Source organism: Cotesia glomerata, linkage group LG5 (genome assembly GCF_020080835.1).
Source record: "Cotesia glomerata isolate CgM1 linkage group LG5, MPM_Cglom_v2.3, whole genome shotgun sequence".
Taxonomy (NCBI): Eukaryota; Metazoa; Arthropoda; class Insecta; order Hymenoptera; family Braconidae; genus Cotesia; species Cotesia glomerata.
Window position 1 is genome coordinate 26962441 of NC_058162.1, and position 19018 is coordinate 26981458.

General features: G+C 29.4%; 2 protein-coding genes across 11 annotated transcripts; both read right to left on the bottom strand.

Annotated features, from left to right (window-relative positions):
* Positions 1 to 95: 95 nt before the first annotated feature.
* Positions 96 to 5849, bottom strand: LOC123265257 (uncharacterized protein DDB_G0284459-like). Of its 2 annotated transcripts, XM_044728941.1 has the most exons (6): positions 5772 to 5849; positions 5501 to 5685; positions 3174 to 3683; positions 2501 to 3137; positions 446 to 554; positions 96 to 283 (listed from the first exon to the last, which is right to left on the bottom strand). In XM_044728941.1, the coding sequence occupies exons 2-6, from the start codon at positions 5592 to 5594 to the stop codon at positions 128 to 130; spliced, it is 1506 nt and encodes a 501-aa protein (XP_044584876.1). In that variant the 5' UTR covers positions 5595 to 5685; positions 5772 to 5849; the 3' UTR covers positions 96 to 127. The 2 variants fall into 2 exon arrangements, with proteins under 2 accessions (XP_044584876.1, XP_044584875.1); XM_044728940.1 differs by having other exon boundaries at positions 2501 to 3683.
* Positions 5850 to 6091: 242 nt separating this feature from the next.
* LOC123264602 (cyclin-dependent kinase 12) lies at positions 6092 to 19018 on the bottom strand. 9 transcript variants are annotated; one of them, XM_044727948.1, is made up of 9 exons: positions 18617 to 19018; positions 18017 to 18060; positions 13610 to 16508; positions 11900 to 12104; positions 11454 to 11722; positions 11088 to 11195; positions 8344 to 8584; positions 8155 to 8272; positions 6092 to 6416 (listed from the first exon to the last, which is right to left on the bottom strand). In XM_044727948.1, the coding sequence occupies exons 3-9, from the start codon at positions 16501 to 16503 to the stop codon at positions 6184 to 6186; spliced, it is 4068 nt and encodes a 1355-aa protein (XP_044583883.1). In that variant the 5' UTR covers positions 16504 to 16508; positions 18017 to 18060; positions 18617 to 19018; the 3' UTR covers positions 6092 to 6183. The 9 variants fall into 9 exon arrangements, with proteins under 9 accessions (XP_044583883.1, XP_044583887.1, XP_044583879.1 ...); XM_044727952.1 differs by having other exon boundaries at positions 6092 to 6377; positions 13610 to 16511; XM_044727944.1 differs by having other exon boundaries at positions 13610 to 16511.

Below are 19018 nucleotides of genomic sequence, written 5' to 3' on the forward strand. Positions count from 1 at the left end.
CGACTCGTGAATTGTAAATTGTAGATTTTTTGACAATATTTAACAATTATATTTATTTTTTCTATAATTATGTATAAAAATAATTCTCATTTTTTTTTTTTACAATTATTTATAATAATTTATTTAATTAATTTTCTTGGCTCGAGTCAACTGTGTCAGGGAAAACAGGATCCCAAAAACCAGGAGGCGTAAAGTACCGGTGGTTAAATTTCGATCGATGACGGGAGCAGAGATTTTTGCGTTGTTCTTTTTCTTTTTCTGTCAGTCCTAAATTATTGTAATACTGAAACAATAATTTGTTTTTTATTAATTATTTGAATATTAAAATTTATTATTTCAATTTTAATTATTTTTTTATGAAATTGAACTGAGCAGCCACTTGACAATTTTTTAATTTTGTTTAACAAATTTATTTTATAAAAAAATACTGATGAAAAAAAATTACCTTTTCACAGTCAGAACAATCCCAACCGCGTAATTTAGCGCGTACAGCTTTATTCCTAATTAATTCACCGATGAAAGGTTTCTCTGGACTTTTCTTCTTTTCAGGTAGCCTTAGCAGAATAGATAACAATTTTGAAAATTAAAAAAAAAAATAAACAATTTTTTAATTGTTTTTACCAAAAAAATTTGTTCCAAAAAATTATTTTAAAAAAATATGATTTTTAATTTATTAACATTTCTCGAGGTCAATTTTTTTTTGCTATAATCTATATTAATAAGAGGATAAGAAAAATTTCTAGATCCACAGGAAATGACCTTGTATTTTATGAGCTATTAACATTTTTAAAGATATAAGCTCATCCTGATTTACACTCATCTAGACCTTTCATTTGAATACCCACATCAATTTTTCATATATTTTATATATTTATACATATACCATATATATGTATATATGAAAAATATATCAAAAATGCATGTGGGTATTCAAATGAAAACTCTTGATGAGTGTAACATCAAGATGAGCTTATACCTTTAAAAATATTAATAATTAAGAAATTACCTTGTATCTCGTGAACTATTAACATTTTTAAAGATATAAGCTCATTTTGATGTTACATTCATCGAGACCTTTCATTTAAGTACCCACATCAATTTTTCATATATTTTATATATCTATACATATACCATATATATGTATATATGAAAAATATATCAAAAATGCATGTGGGTATTCAAATGAAAGCTCTTGATGAGTGTAACATCAAGATGAGCTTACATTTTTAAAAATATCAATAATTAAGAAAAGACCTTGTATCTTGTGAACTATTGACATTTTTAAAGATATAAGCTCATCCTGGTGTTACACTCATCGAGACCTTTCATTTGAGTACCCACATCAATTTTTCATATATTTATAAATATTATATATATATGTACATATGAAAAATATATCAAAAATTGATGTGGGTACTCAAATGAAAAGCTCTTGATGAGTGTAACACCGAAATGAGTTTATATTTTAAAAATATCAATAATTAAGAAAAGACCTTGTATCTTGTGAACTATTGACATTTTTAAAGATATAAGCTCATCCTGGTGTTACACTCATCGAGACCTTTCATTTGAATACCCACATCAATTTTTCATATATTTTATATATTTATACATATACCATATATATGTATATATGAAAAATATATCAAAAATGCATGTGGGTATTCAAATGGAAACTCTTGATGAGTGTAACATCAAGATGAGCTTATACCTTTAAAAATATTAATAATTAAGAAATTACCTTGTATCTCGTGAACTATTAACATTTTTAAAGATATAAGCTCATTTTGATGTTACATTCATCGAGACCTTTCATTTAAGTACCCACATCAATTTTTCATATATTTTATATATCTATACATATACCATATATATGTATATATGAAAAATATATCAAAAATGCATGTGGGTATTCAAATGAAAGCTCTTGATGAGTGTAACATCAAGATGAGCTTACATTTTTAAAAATATCAATAATTAAGAAAAGACCTTGTATCTTGTGAACTATTGACATTTTTAAAGATATAAGCTCATCCCGATGTTATACTCATCGAGACCTTTCATTTGAGTACCCACATCAATTTTTCATATATTGATATATATTATATATATGTACATATGAAAAATATACCAAAAATTGATGTGGGTACTCAAATGAAAGCTCTTGATGAGTGTAACACCGAAATGAGTTTATATTTTTAAAAATGTCAATAATTAAGAAATGACCTTGTATCTCGTGAACTATTAACATTTTTAAAGATATAAGCTCATTTTGATGTTACATTCATCGAGATCTTTCATTTAAGTACCCACATCGATTTTCCACATATTTTATATATTTATATATATGTATATATGAAAAATATACCAAAAATGCATGTGGGTACTCAAATGAAAGCTTTCGATGAGTGTAACATAAAAATGAGCTTATATCCTTAAAAACGTCAATATTTAAGAAAGTACAGTGCAATTTAAAAAAAAATTATCAAAAAATACAAACCTATCAAAACTACTAACAGGATTTTTCTTCTTCAAAGGAGTACTCGGCCACTTATCAGAAGAAGTATCAGTGTCCCAGTCACTGATATTAACCACCTCCAGTTCCTTGAGTTCCTCATTAGTAAACTTATTATCCTTAACACCAGATGGCCCAGCGATAGCCTCAAATTTCCTTTTGACGCCATTGGAACCATCCATTTTATTCTTAACCTTACTATCAGCCTCTTTATAGCTATTCTTCATAGCTTCTCCAGTTTCGCAAAAAGTCTCATCGGGCATAAGATCAACAATAGAGTCCAGATTCTGAGACTCGAAGCTGACATTGTTGTCCAAAGAAAAAAAGTCAGACTCGTTAGCCTCTGTAGCGGTTAGGTCTTGAGTTATACAAGTCGCAATGTCACTCTGGGAAAGTTTTCTCTCTTTCTTAGGAGTTTTTTCGCTCTCGCTCTTTCTCTTGTCAGTCTTCTTGTCAGTCTTGGGGGTCAATTTATTGTTAAAAGGGTTGAAGTTCTTCCCCTTAAGCAAACTATCAGGAACTGCGTCTTGTGAAAAAGGAATTTCAAAAACTGTGGTATCAAAATCGAGATCATCTGGATTGATTAATGATTTACTATTATTATTATTATTATTATTATTATTATTATTATTATTATTATTATTATTATTATTATTACTAGATTTAGAAGAAGATTCTTGAGGATTAGTCAATAAAATCTTCCTTTTAGGCTGCGATAAAACTAATTTACTCTGCCGAGAAACTTTTCCAGATGGCGTTAAAGTTATTTCAGCATCAGCTTTGCTGATGCCCAATTGTCCTACCCTAGACTGCGATTTCTGACTCACAGTGCGGTTGATAATCAACTCAGGCACTCTGTTCTCCTTAACATTCTTCTTGGGACTCTTTGGTTTCTTCCCTGGGCTCTTAGGAATCTTCACCGGGCTCTTAACCTTGAAGCAACTCGTTTTCTTCTTGTCGAAGGTCTTGAATTTTATTTTAGAGCGACTCTCCAGCTGAGTGTTCTCTACTATTCCTGGAGAGTCTGACTCGATGGTGAAGTCACTGACAAATGACCTTTCGGGGGGGTTTAGATTTTTTTTACAAGTACATCTTTCTTCGAGTTTTTCTACTTTAAGCTTCAACTCTTCGTAGATTTCTAGGACTGTTATATAATTTTCTTTAAAACCTGAGAATAAATAAAAAAAATAAATGTATTTTATCAAATACTAGATACATAAGAAATTACCTTGTATCTTGAGAACTATTGACATTTTTAAAGATCCCTGGTTAAAAATATTGATTGAAAAGGATTAAAAATGATGAAATTTGAATACTTTTGAATACTTTCAATTCTTTTTCATGTATATATAGATATACAGTTTACATGGAGTGACTGATTCCCAATACTTTTCAATCAATATTTTTCATCAGGGATATAAGCTCATCTTGATGATACACTCATCAAGACCTTTCATTTGAGTACCCACATCAATTTTTCATATATTTTATATATTTATATATTTCACAAATACTATATATATAAAATATATAAAAAATGCCATGTGGGTATTTAAATGAAAGGTCTCAATGAGTGTAACATCGAAATGAGTTTATATCTTTAAAAATGTCATTAATTAAGAAATTACATTGTATTTTGTGAACTCTTGACATTTTTAAGGATATGAGCTCATTCCGATGTTATGCTCATCAAGACCTTTCATTTGAGTACCCACATTAATTTTTCATATATTTTATATATTTATGTATATATTATATATATGTATATATGAAAAATATATCAAAAATGCATGTGGGTACTTAAAAGAAAGCTCTTAATGAGTAGAACATCAGGATTAGCTTACATCATTAAAAATGTCAATAATTAAGAAATGACCTTGTATCTCTTGAACTATTGACATTTTTTAAGATATAAGCAGATTCTGATGTTACACTCATTGAGACCTGTTATTTGAGTACCCACATCAATTTTATATATATTTATATATTATATATATATATACATGAAAAATATATGAAAATGCATGTGAGTACTCAAATGAAAGCTCTTGATGATTAGAACATCAGGATGAGCTTATATCTTCAGAAATATCAATAATTAAGAATTGACCTTTTATCTCGTGAACTATTGACATTTTTAAAGATATAAGCTCATCCCGATATTACACTTATCAAGACCTTTCATTTGAGTACCCACATCAATTTTTCATATATTTCATATATTTGTATATTTCACAAATACCATACATATAAAATATATAAAAAATGCCATGTGGATACTCAAATGAAAGGTTTCGTTGAGTGTAACATCGAAATGAGTTTATATCTTTAAAAATGTCATTAATTAATAAATTACATTGTATCTTCTGAATTATTGACATTATTAAAGACATAAGCTCACCCCGACATTACACTCATCAAGACCTTTCATTTAAGTATCCACATCAATTTTTCATACATTTCATATATTTATATATATGTATATATGAAAAATGCATGTGGATACTCAAATAAAAGCTCTTGATGAGTGTAACATCGGGATGAGCTTATATTTTCAAAAATATCAAGAATTAAAAAATTACCTTGTATCTTGTGAAATATTGACATTTTTAAAGATATAAGCTCACCCCGAGGTTACACTCATCAAAACCTTTCATTTGAGTAGCCACATCAATTTTTCATATATTTTAAGTTCTTATATATATCATATATACGTATATATGAAAAATATATCAAAAATGCATGTGGGTACTCAAATGAAAGCTCTTGATGAGTGTAACATCATGATGAGCTTATATCTTTAAAAATATTAATATTTAAAAAACTACAGTGCAATTTAACAAGATTCATTATTTAACAAAGCAAACTTTCATTTATTTATAATTCACAAGTCATTGCAGTCACGTAGTGACTGCAAGGGTGCTCGTAAAATATTTTTTTGGTAAATTTAATTATAGTAAAAATTTTATAAAAATAAAAACTAACCTTTAAAAATATTATTAACAACTTTCAAAGCATTTTCTAAATCTTCACCAGCTTTAATAGCTTCTTGTTTATTCAAATAATTAATATTACTCATTTTTTTTTAATTATTATAATTTTTCAATAACAATAAATTCAATCTTCCATATGCACTGATATTAATTTCACTCACAAAATAATTCCATGCACTGAAATAAAAAAAAAGTTAATTAATTAATTAAATCAGTAAAATAAAAATTAAAATAAATTATTTTAAATTAAATTAAATATTTACCTGCGCTCTTATTTTACTACACAAATATTTGTAAATAAAAATAAACGACACAAACCAAACAACGCGCCGCCATGTTTGTTTTTATTTGTACCAACATGACAGGTAAAAAAAATATAAAATAAATTCTACCAATTTAACGTTAAAAAAATAAATTTTCAAATTTAATTCAATAATTTATTGTTATAAATAACCTTAGCTACATAAAAATATCCCAGTATTTATATATTTACAATTAAAATATTTATTATCAATAATAATAATAATAATAATCAATTAATATTTATATATATTACAAGTTTTAATTAGTGTAAGCCACACAGTTGATTTTAAAATAATATATATTAATGTCTTTTTTACAGAAACAAGTACCGCAAAAATTTTAATTTTTATTTATTTAATATTTAATTTAATATTAAGAACCGAATGCTGACTGAGTCGACGAAGAAGGCGGCGGGAAAACTTGGCTAGATTTATTAGTATTACCCTGGGGCGACTTGCAGCTGTCAAGACCGTAGCGGGACATTAGAGCTGAGAGCGCGGTCTTGATTCCCGCGGTTGCGATTTGAGACCATCTTCCTAAGCTGACTGCGTCGTCTCCTGCGTATACTGCGTGTGCATCAAAATTATTTTTTTGAGCATTTATTTCTAGTTAATTATAAATTCAATGTTAATATTTTTAATTGGAAATTTTATTTTTTTTCAGGATGGCGATTAATTTCAAGAATTTATTAATTGGTAAGTTTTTAAAAATTAAATTTTTTTACTTAATTATTGCTTAAAAAAATTTTGATAATAATTTAATAAATTATTATAATTACCAAAGTTCTTCAATTAACAATTACAAAATGGTAATGATAATAATAATAATAATAAATTTTAATAAAAAGTTATTATTATTATCTATATTATTAAAAGGATAAGAATTTTGTCTCCAGAATAGTTATTTAGATACATAATTAAGAAAAGACCTTGTATCTTGTGAACTATTGACATTTTTAAAGATATAAGCTCATCCCGATGTTATACTTATCGAGACCTTTCATTTAAGTACCCACATCAATTTTTCATATATTTATATATATTATATATATGTACATATGAAAAATATATCAAAAATTGATGTGGGTACTCAAATGAAAACTCTTGATGAGTGTAACACCGAAATGAGTTTATATTTTTAAAAATGTCAATAATTAAGAAATGACCTTGTATTTTGTGAACTATTGACATTTTTAAAGATATAAGCTCATCCTGATGTTACACTCATTGAGACCTTTCATTTGAGTACCCACATCAATTTTTCATATATTTTTTATATTTATATATATTATATATATGTATATATGAAAAATATATCAAAAATTCATGTAGGTACTCAAATGAAAGCTCTTGGTAAGTATAACATCGAGATGAGTTTATATCTTTAAAAATATCAATTATTAAAAAATTACATTGTATTTTTTGAACTATGGACATTTTTAAAGATATAAGCTCACCCCGACATTATACTCATCGAGACCTTTCATTTGAGTACCCACATCAATTTTTCATATATTTCATATATTTATATATATTACATATATGTATATATGAAAAATATATTAAAAATGCATGTGGGTACTCAAATGAAAGCTCTTGATGAGCATAACATCGGGATGAGCTTATATCTTTAAAAATATCAATGATTAAGAAATGACCTTGTATCTTGAGAACTATTGACATTTTTAAAGATATAAGCTCATCCCGACATAACACTCATCGAGACCTTTCATTTGAGTACCCACATCAATTTTTCATATATTTATATATTTTATATATATGTATACATGAAAAATATATTAAAAATTGATGTGGGTACTTCAATGAAAGGTCTCAATGAGTGTAACATCGAAATGAGTTTATATTTTAAAAAATGTCAATAATTAAAAAATTACATTGAATCTTTTGAACTATTGACATTTTTAAAGATATAAGCTCACCCCGACATTACACTCATCGAGACCTTTCATTTGAGTACCCACATCAATTTTTCATATATTTTGTATATTTATATCTATTATATATATATGTATATATGAAAAATATATCAAAAATGCATGTGGGTACTCAAATGAAAGCTCTTGATGAGTGTAACATAAAAATGACGTTATATCTTTGAAAATGTCAATATTTAAGAAAGTACTGTGCAATTTATCAAGTCATTATTTAAAAAAGAAAAATTTTATTTACTTTTACCTTACAAGTTACGGCAGTCACGTAGTGACTGCAAGATTGCTAATTATTATTTACTAAATTATCAAAGTTTTATTATTATTAAATAAAAATTTTTCAATTAATCACCATCCATATTAATAAAACACTAAAACAAATTTAAAAAAATTACCTGCTGGAGGATTTAAAAGCGGCAAATGCGCTTCCAATTGCCCAGTAGGTCTAGCATTAGCAGCTTGCCTAATTTCGCTGTGTAATTCCGAGACCAGCTGTACAGCTTTAGGATCGCTCTAAAAACCCAAAATAAAATTAAAAAAAAAAAACATTTTCCCCTCTAAAACACTTTCCAAAAAAAACTCACCTCATTATCAACCCTTAGAGACATCAAATCATCAACTCTAATAGGTTTCCCCTGTCCCAGCGCACCCGCGAGTGAATTAAGCTTCTTTGCCAAAGTGTCTTCACTAATCTCCGAGTTAAAATTCTCCTTAATGGGCCTTGGGCCCTTGGGGCTGTAGCAGTAGCTCGGAGAGGCCCCAAAAGAATTCTCGAAGCCCTCGGGCAAATTTTGGACATGGTATCCTTCTTTAAGTCTTTTTAATCTGCAACAGGATTAAAAAAAAAATGATTAAAAAAAATTAATAATATTTTTTATTAATATTTATTATTAAAATTTTAATTTTTTACAATTTTTTACACCGTTAAAAAAAAAATTACCTATTTACAACTAAAATTCCGTCCGAATAAATCATAATTATTTTTAATAAATAAATGATTAACTTTTAATCGTCCACAATTAAAATAACGCACATGTCATTAATTAATTAATTTTATTGACACAATAATTACATTATAAAAAACAATTTTTTTCCAGCTGCGTATTAACATATTTATTTATTTATTTATAATTATTTACATTTTATTTAAATAATATTTCCTCATCCCTTTTTTAATTGTATTGACTTGGAAAATTGGAGGGGAGTAAGGTTTCAAGTCAATAATTAATTTATTACTGATTATGATTAATTAATATCGTAAATTAATTTTTGTGAGACGAAAAAAAGTTTATCACGTACTTAAAAATAATCACACGGTATAATTTATATTAGATGGTCTGGGTTTTGTTTTGGGCTAGTCCAAGTCTCCTTCATATGATTTTTTGGATATTCCAAGTCCCTCCTCACATCAATTTAAGCTGGATAAAAAAACAAAAATGAAAATATAAAACAAAATTAAATAAATTAATAAAATTATAAATAAATAATAATATTAGGGATTCATTTTAATTATAATGGTTTATAAATATATTATTATTATTTACATTTTTTTTTGAGTCTTAAATTAGTTACATTTTATTATAATATACATTTTTAGGTCTTAACAATTTTTTTTTATTTTTGAGTGGAAAAAAAAATTTTGGTATCAAAAATTACAATTTTATTTGTGTTTTCTTCGTTATATTTATAATTTATTATTAATAATATTATTTTTGATATTAAAAAGAAAATATTGGTCCTGAAAAAAATGCTATAATTTTTTTTTTAAATTAATTAAAAAAAAATTTGGATTTTTATTAATAAAATTTGAATTAATTTTTATTAATAAAAATTTGAATTAATTTTTATTAATAAAAATTTGAATTAATTTTTATTAATTAATTACTGGGAAAATATTAGTCCTAGAAAAAAATTATATAAAAAAAATGTTCTTATAATTTTTTATAAAATTATTTTTTTTAAAAATTAAGATTTTTATTAATAAAAATTTAATTAATTTTAATTAATTAATTACTAGGGAAATATTGATCTTAAAAACATTATATAAAAAAAATTTTCTTACAATTTTTGATGAAATTAATTATTTTTAAAAATTAAGATTTTTATTAATAAAAATTTGAATTAATTTTTATTAACGTTAATTAATTAATTACTTGGGAAATTTTGGTCCTAGAAAAAAAAATTTTGGAAATAAAAATTGTTCAGAATTTAATTGTCTAAAAAAAATTCTTATAATTTTTTATAAAATTAATTTAAAAAAAAATTAAGATTTTTATAATTAATAAAAATTTAAATTATTTTTTATTAATGTTAATTAATTAATTACGGGGAAAATATTTGTCTTAAAAAAATATTTTTGAAGTAAAGTTAAAAATTTAATTTTCTAAAAAAGTTGTCTTGTAAATTTTTTTTAGCACCAATCAAAACACCAGAATTAAAAAATAAACATCTATTTAATTAATAAAAATTTGAATTAATTTTTTATTAATGTTAATTAATTAATTACGGCGAAAAGTAGGTCCTAAAAAAAAATTTTTAAACAAAAATTAAAAATTTAATTTTTTAAAAAAATTGTCTTATAATTTTTTTTTAGGACCAATCAGAAAGCCGTAGTTTAAAAATTAAGATTTTTGTTTATTTCAAAATTAATTAATAATTAATAACGTTGAATTTTTGATATTGTGACGAAAAATTGGGCCTAGAAAAAAATTTATAAAATAAGTTAAAAATTTAATTTTATAAAAAAATTTCTGATAATTTTTTCTTAGGACCAATCAGAAAGCCGCAATTATTAAAATTAATATTTCTATAATTAGCAAAAATTTGAATTATTTTTTATTAATGTTAATTTATTTTTCTTATGATTTTTCCTTAGGACCAATCAGAATTTTAAAATGAACATACCAATAGAGGTTAAGAAAATATAAAAAATAATTTTTTCAATCTTTAAATTGATATAAAATGTTATTTTAAATTACATTATAAATTAATAACATTTTATATAAAATTAAAAAAAATTTTACTGAAAATATTCAAATGATATTTTCAATACTCTCTTAAAAATTAACTTATATTTAAATTTATAAATTATAATAAAAGGTTCCATACCTTTTGACTCTTTCGAAGAAAACACAACTATTATTCTAGTATCACTAAATTCACAATAAAAAAGGATTACATAAATTTTTGGGAGTAATTTTTGATACCAAAAATTCTTTATTAAATTTTATTAAATCACCCCAATATACATATATTATAAAATAGATTCTAATCAACAGTAGCCATTTATTTATTTATAAATAAATAAATGGCGGATACGATAACTTACCCCGAACCCGCGTTAGCGTTCTCAAGTTGTTCCCGAACCTTCCGACGTTGTCTTTTGCTCCATAACTCGTGACAGTCTTGGAAGGTAGGCAGGTCGGGAGGAGGCATACTAATTTATAAAAAAATATTTATTAATAGTCCAAAATTAAACAAAAAAAAAAATTAATTAATAAAAAAAACTTTATCTAATTAATTAATTAATTAAATTTTTTTAATTAATTAATTAAATTTTTTAATTAATTAATTCAAAACAATTTTTTTTAATTAATTAATTCAAAAAAAATTTTTTCTAATTAATTAATTAATTCAAAAAAATTTTTTTAATTAATTAATTAATAAAAGTAATAAATAAAAATTTTTTTTTTACCGTTCGGGTTCAATATTTCTCAACCAAGCACTTTTAAGTGCATCGGCAGCAGTGATGCGTTTTTCTGGATCAAGTTCCAGCATTTTGTCCAATAAATCCAGAGCTGCTGGAGGTAAAAATGTAAAATCTTCTCTCAAGCGTCTTCGGTAGGTCTTTTTTGCTTTTAGTGTGTGCCAAAGTGGCAGTTTTATCACAGACGGCCACACGGCCGGTGTTGGCGTTCCACAGACTCGGGCAATCAAGTCTAGTTGCATCATTTCTATGTTTGCCTTTAATTATAATTATTAATTAGCAATTAATAATTATTATTAACCAATCATTATTTATTAAATATTATTTAATAGCTATTTATTAAATATTATTTAATAAATATTTATTAAATATTATTTAATAATTATTTTAAATTAGAGACTGGAATTTTTTATTGAAATTATTTATTTTATTACCTGAAACAATGGTTTCTTCCAAAATAATTCTCCGAGGATACACCCACAACTCCAGACATCTATCGCGGGACCGTAACGCTCTTCTCCGAGTAACAGCTCCGGAGGACGGTACCACAGAGTTATTACTTTGTTTGTATATGGTCGCTGGCGGTCCTCTGCGTTGTAGAGTCGCGCTAAACCAAAGTCTGCGAGTTTTACTTCTCCTCTGAAAAATTGTATTTTTTCTTAGTTAATTATTATTAGCAACCTTGCAGTCACTATGTGACTGCCGTGAACTATAAATAAATAAAATTTTGCTTTATTAAATAATGACTTTTGTTAAATTGCGCTGTAGTTTCTTAACTATTGATATTTTTTAAGATATAAGCTCATCCCGATGTTACATGCATCAAGAGCTTTCATTTGAGTACCCATATGCATTTTTGATATATTTTTCATATATACATATATATAATGAATATAAATATATGAAATATATTAAAAATTGATGTGGGTACTCTAATGAAAGGTCTCGATGAGTGTAACATCAGGAAGAGCTTATATCTTTAAAAATGTCAATATTTCACAAGATACAAGGTCATTTCTTAATTATTGATATTTTTGAAGATATAAGCTCATCCCGATGTTACACTCATCAAGAGCTTTCATTAGAGTACCCACATGCATTTTCATATATTTTTCATATATACATATATATAAATATATGAAAAATTGATGTGGGTACTCAAATGAAAGGTCTTGATGGGTGTAACATCGGGATGAGCTTATATCTTTAAGAATGTCAATAGTTCACGAGATACAAGGTCATTTCTTAGTTATTGATATTTTTATAGATACAAGCTCATCCCGATGTTACACTCACCAAGAGCTTTCATTTGAGTATCCACATGCAATTTTCATATATACATATATATGATATATATAAATATATCAAATATATGAAAAATTGATGTGGGTACTCTAATGAAAGCTCCTGATGAGTATAATGTCAGAGTGAGCTTATATCTTTAAAAATGTCAATATTTTACAAGATACAAGGTCATTTCTTAATTATTGATATTTTTGAAGATATAAGCTCATCCCGATGTTACACTCATCAGGAGCTTTCATTAGAGTACCCACATGCATTTTCATATATTTTTCATATATACATATATATAATATATATAAATATATAAAATATATGAAAAATTGATGTGGGTACTCAAATGAAAGCTCTCGATGAGTGTAACATCGGGATGAGTTTATATCTTCAAAAATGTCAATGGTTCACAAGATACAATAATATGAAACCTTGAAAAGGCATAAATTCAAGACCTTTACAATGACGCTAAATTTCACTAAAAAAAAACCGATTTTTTCATACGACTATCCTGGAGACAAAATTTTTCTTTTTTTTAAAAAATTTATTATTAATTATCAAATTTATAGAGGTTTATTTAACTTGAATTTTTTTTAGGTTGATATTGATTGAGAAACCTTACAGTGTATTGATCAAACAAATTTTAGTTGAAATTTACCTTGAAAATTTTTTAAATTATTTTTAAGTCAATAAGTATAAAATTTTATAAAAAAATATATACATATTTTTTTATACTAATTAATTTATCAAAAAATTATAAATATCTATTATCAAAAATAATTATTTAAAAATTTTCAATAAATTAAATTAATTAAAAATTAATAAAAAAAAAAAAAAAAAAAACATACCTATTATTCATAAGAATATTAGAACACTTGATATCCCGATGCAGAAAATTTTTGGCATGACAATAATTCAACCCATCAAGTAGCTGCTTCATAATACTAGCATTGTTCATTTCATTAAAGTCAACCAACTTTGACTCCAACAGTCCCATAAGATCATGATCCATGTACTCAAAGACCAAATAAAAGGATCCTTTGTCCTTCCTGAAGTCCTTAGCATCCTGCTTATCAGTAACAATTTCCCTGAGGTTGACAATATTCTTATGATTAAGCTGCCTGAGAATTTTAATCTCCCTAACAGCCGTAATCGGAAACCCTTCCTTTTCATTCTCCAGCCTGACCTTCTTCAGAGCAACAAAAACATTGGCCCTAGTGTCCCTAGCCTTGTAAACTTGTCCATAAGTTCCTTCTCCAATTTGGTTCATGACCTCAAAGACATCCACACACCTCTCGCCCCAATCTTTCCCCCCAGAGGCGGACATTGGCGCGTGGCAGTTCCGGAGGTTCCTCTTCTTCAAAATCTTCGGGCGCTTGAGCTTAGGCTTTGGTGCCAGCCGTTCCAGCTTGTTTCTTGGAGGCGTAGCATTAGGATCCTCCTCTCCACTGTAGTCTTCTCCCTGAGCCACTGGCGGCATTGGTAGTTCCGTAATTCCTTTTTTAATATTCTTAATCATCGCTCCAGTTCCTGGGGTTCCTCCAGTTCCTCCTGTTCCTGCGGTTCCACCTTTCCTTTGAGGACTCGGCGACCTGCTAGGAGGCGAGTCGATGCTCTCCAGATCATTCTGATTAATTCCAGGAGGTAGCGGCAGCTTAGACAGCTTCCCTGTTTTAAATTGAACAAATGGCGCCTTTGGAGGATCTATAGATTTAATTGGAACAAGATTGTTCGGAGTGTTGAACTTTGAAATCGCGTTCAAAGGTGACGCGACTGCCACTGGAACAGAATTTCCAGTAACAACAGGTACTGTGGCTTGAACAGGAATCAAATTTGGTGTTGGAACCGCTGGAACAGTACTTGGAACCGGAACCGTTCCAGGAACAATCCCTGGAACATTTGTGGTTTCAGAAACAGCAGTTTCAGGAACAGTTCCTGGAACGTGAATGGTTCCAGGAACAGTTCCCGGAACAGGAACGGTTCCAGGAATCTCCTCAGGAGGCGGTGGCGGTGTTTTCTGACAAACACTAGCCCCGTTTGGCGGAAAAGGTGAATTAGAACCCTGTCCTGGAAGAGGAGGCGTAAGCCCCTCCGAAGTATCAGGAACTGGAACAGGAATGTCTACAATTTCCACGGACTTATCAACGCGGCCATTGGACTTGTCAGTGGAACAGGAACTGGAGTCCTTCTCATCAGACCCTTCAATAATCTGAACATCATCCTGACTATTAACCTCCTTTTCCTTAGCAGCCTGGTACTTTTTATAAGCCAGTTCCTTGATGTTCCTGTCCTTGACCATTTCCGCAAACAGCGTAGTCTCATTAATCTTCGCCTGGCTCCTCAAGTTTATCGCCTTGAGACTAGTCGGGCTCCTCATTCTAGTACGATGAGGCGAAGGGATCCTCCTGGGGCTCTTGGACCTCTTCCTCGCGGACCTGGGTAATTTTCCAGGAGGAGATCTTTTAGGCGTGCGACTTCGCCTCCTCTCCCTGGACCTAGACCTGGAGGGTTTCCTCCATCTAGGGCTCCGACTCCTGGAGCGCGACATATCTGGAACTCCGCGATTCATTACCCTGGACTTTCTCTTGTCTTTTCTTTCTCTATCATGGTGTCTGTGTTGCCTCATCATATCTTCCCGCTTTCTTCTTTTACTGGAGGGAGACATGGAGGCACGGAACTCCCGTTCCCGGCGCCGAGGACTAGGTGAGTGTCTCACCCGGTGCATCGGGCTCGGGCTGAACTCTCTTCTTCGGGGGCTGTGTTCCCGACGTCCTGGAGGACTACTGGGACTGTGCCGCCTCCTGGTGAGCGGACTGTCGGTTCTAGGAACTCGATGTGGAGGACTGTTCCTCGGTTCCGGACTGTGCTTGGACATCTTCAAGTCCGGGGAAGAGGGTCTGGGAGGCAGTAGAGGAGTGTGAGGAGACTCCGAGCGTCGGAGGGTGGGCGGAGTGACGTGCTGGGGCGACTCCAGGTCCATGTCACTGGGGGAACGCTGCTGAGGCGTCGCCGGAGAAATCGGACTCGTGCTGTCCTTCAAAGGCATCGGCGGCGACTCCGGCCACTTCTCGACCATCTTCGGGCTCTCCGGAACGAACTCCTGGACAATTTCCGGACTCAGACTCCTGGAGGCGCGCTTTGACTTCCGCTTCCGCTTCTTCGAGGAACTGGAACTCGGACTAAGACTAATCTTCTTCTTTTTCTCCCGGCGATGCTTTTTTTCCTTGCGACGGTACCGACGTTCCTCGGTATACTCCGGACTGGGAACCTGGGGCTCTTCTACAGGGGAAAAGTGTCTCTGACGCATCGGAGGAGAAGGAGACATGCTGATTGGTGAGGGACGAAGATCTCCGGGAGGCTGAGGAACCACTGGACGCTTCGGGCTACCATAGTACCGCGGTCGGAGCAGCCCCAGGTCGCTTGTGTAGCTGTTGCCTCTGCTCTCTTCGGATTGAATTTCTCCGGCCTCGGGCTCGGACAAGTCCTCGCTGCTCACGTCAGAGTACTCCACAAGAGGTTTTATGATCGAGGATGCTACTTTGGGGATGTCCGAGTCTAGAGACTTGTCTCGGGAACGCTTTTTCTTCTTCTTGCCGGAACTACGGCCGCTTTTGCCATGGCGACGGTGCCGCTTTTCCGAGGTGTCGTAATGACGGGTTATGTCGCTGCCAACACTGTCACGACGACGGGATTTAAGTCTGCCATTACGATCCGCGCGTTCTATGTCGCGACTGCTAGGCATGTCACCTACTGGAAATAAGTTATGTTAATTATTTATTTAGGTTATTTTTAAGGTGTGTATTTATTTTGGCCAGAAGGTTTTTTATGGAAAATTAGTTTTGAGAAATGATATTGTTTCTTGAGAAATATTGACATAAGCTCATCTTGGTGTTACACTCATCGAAAGCTTTCATTTGAGTACCCACATCAATTTTTCATATATTTTATATATTTATATATATGTATATATGAAAAATATATCAAAAATGCATGTGAGTACTCAAATAAAAGCTCTTGATGAGTGTAATATCAGGATGAGCTTATATCCTTAAAAATGTCAATAATTAAAAAATGACCTTGTATCTTGAAAATTATTGACAATTTTAAAAATATAAGCTCATCCCGATGTTATATTCATCAAGACCTTTCATTTGAGTACCCACATCAATTTTTCATATATTTTATATATTTATAAATATTATATATATGTATATATGAAAAATATATAAAAAATGCATGTGAGTACTCAAATAAAAGCTTTTGATGAGTGTAACATCAAGATGAGCTTATATCTTTAAAAATATCTATAATTAAGAAATTACCTTGTATTTTGTGAACTATTGACATTTTTAAAGATATAAGCTTATCTTGATGTTACACTTATCAAGAGCTTTCATTTGAGTACCCACATCAATTTTCCACATATTTTATATATTTATATATATGTATATATGAAAAATATACCAAAAATGCATGTGGGTACTCAAATAAAAGCTCTTGATGAGTGTAACATCAGGATGAGCTTATATCTTTAAAATTATCAATGATTAACAAATGAATTTTTATCTTGTAAAATATTGACATTTTTTTAAATATAAGCTCATCCTGACCTTTCATTTGAGTACCCACATCAATTTTTCATATATATTATATATTTATATATATGTATATATGAAAAATGCATGTGGGTACTCAAATGAAAGCTCTTGATGAGTGTAAAATCAGGATAAGCTTACATCTTTAAAATTATCAATAAATAAGAAATTACTTTGTATTTTGTGAAATATTGACATTTTTAAAGATATAAGCTCACCCTGACATAACACTCATCAAGACCTTTCATTTGAGTACCAACATCAATTTTTCATATATTTTATATATTTATATATATTGCATATATGTATATATGAAGAATATATCAAAAATGCATGTGGGTACTCAAATGAAAGGTCTCGATGAGTATAATGTCAGGATGAGCTTATATTTTAAAAATATATATTATATATATGTATATATGAATAATATATCAAAAATACATGTGGGTACTCAAATGAAAGCTCTTGATGAGTATAACATCAGGATGAGTTTATATCTTTAAAAATGTCAATAGTTAAGAAAGTACAGTGAAATTTAACAAAAGTCATTACTTAATAAAATTAAATTTTATTTACTCAAAATTCACATTATTGCAGTCACGTAGTGACTGCAAAGTTACTAATTTTCCATAAAAAATAAAAAAAAAAACTGCCACTAACCTCAACCAAAAACATCAAGGAATTGTTGAAAAAACTTCAAAAATCTAAAATTTAAAAAAAGAAACAAATTTTTAAAAAAACAAACTGGCCAAAAATAAATAAATTAATTAATCAATTAATAAGAAAATCTAGATATATCTACAATACACGTATACAATACTCACACAGTCAGTGAAACACATACACGGCATAGAGAAACCGATAGTGCGGTATATTTAATAATAATAATAATAATAATAATAATAATAATAATATTATTATTAAACAAATAATTATTGGACAATTAAGAAGAAAAACTCGGAAATTTAAAGAAGGAAAAACTGGAGATAAAAAAGGACGTCAGCAACTGCGGAAGAGAAAAAATTTCTTGTTACTCACAGTGATAATAATTTCTAGCTGCTTAGAAATAATTTCTAGCCGCCATTGCTCGAGGTATTGGACACAATATAGACTATAGATATAGATATAAGAAGACGAAAGGGAGTAGCCCCACGTACACGGATTTAAGGTTGATAAATTTAGGAAATAAATAAAATAAATAAAACCAACCACCAGGAATAATTATTTATAGAAGGTAATAAATAATAGCAATGTACTCACGTGCAATATTTATCCAGTGATAACGTCTCGTGGTTTATGATAACTCGCATCGAGCCTGAGCCAGGATCCAATCGTTGCTGTGAACGGTTATACGTTAAGATTTTCTTTACAGTAACACGTTTTTTATAAATTCCGACTGTTACGCGGTGGTTTTTTAATTACTCAGTGGTTTTATTATTAAATTATCATGTTTTCATTAGTTTTAGAGATAGATTGCATCATTGATCATGGATTTTTAGTTGTATTTCAATTTTTAGTCTCATGTGAATTCTGTGGATGGTTTTGTGCTGTAAGAAGCAGCCATTAACCATTGATACGTCGTCACCATCGTTTCCGAGTTTTACCAACTAACGTGCTGCCATCTGCAGCCAAAAAGTGGAACTAATTTTTGTTTTTTGACGT

Excerpts from the sequence above, each read along its gene's own strand:
- LOC123265257 (XM_044728940.1), bottom strand. The coding sequence starts at position 5,594 with ATGAGTAATATTAATTATTTGAATAAACAAGAAGCTATTAAAGCTGGT. Across the intron at positions 555-2,500 it reads CCTGTTAGTAGTTTTGATAG|GCTACCTGAAAAGAAGAAAA; the intron begins GTTTGTATTTTT and ends TATTCTGCTAAG. Across the intron at positions 284-445 it reads ATTGTTCTGACTGTGAAAAG|TATTACAATAATTTAGGACT; the intron begins GTAATTTTTTTT and ends TTATTGTTTCAG.
- LOC123264602 (XM_044727950.1), bottom strand. The coding sequence starts at position 16,503 with ATGCCTAGCAGTCGCGACATAGAACGCGCGGATCGTAATGGCAGACTT. Across the intron at positions 12,105-13,609 it reads AATATTCTTATGAATAATAG|AGGAGAAGTAAAACTCGCAG; the intron begins GTATGTTTTTTT and ends ACAATTTTTCAG. Across the intron at positions 8,273-8,343 it reads CTCTAAGGGTTGATAATGAG|AGCGATCCTAAAGCTGTACA; the intron begins GTGAGTTTTTTT and ends TTGGGTTTTTAG.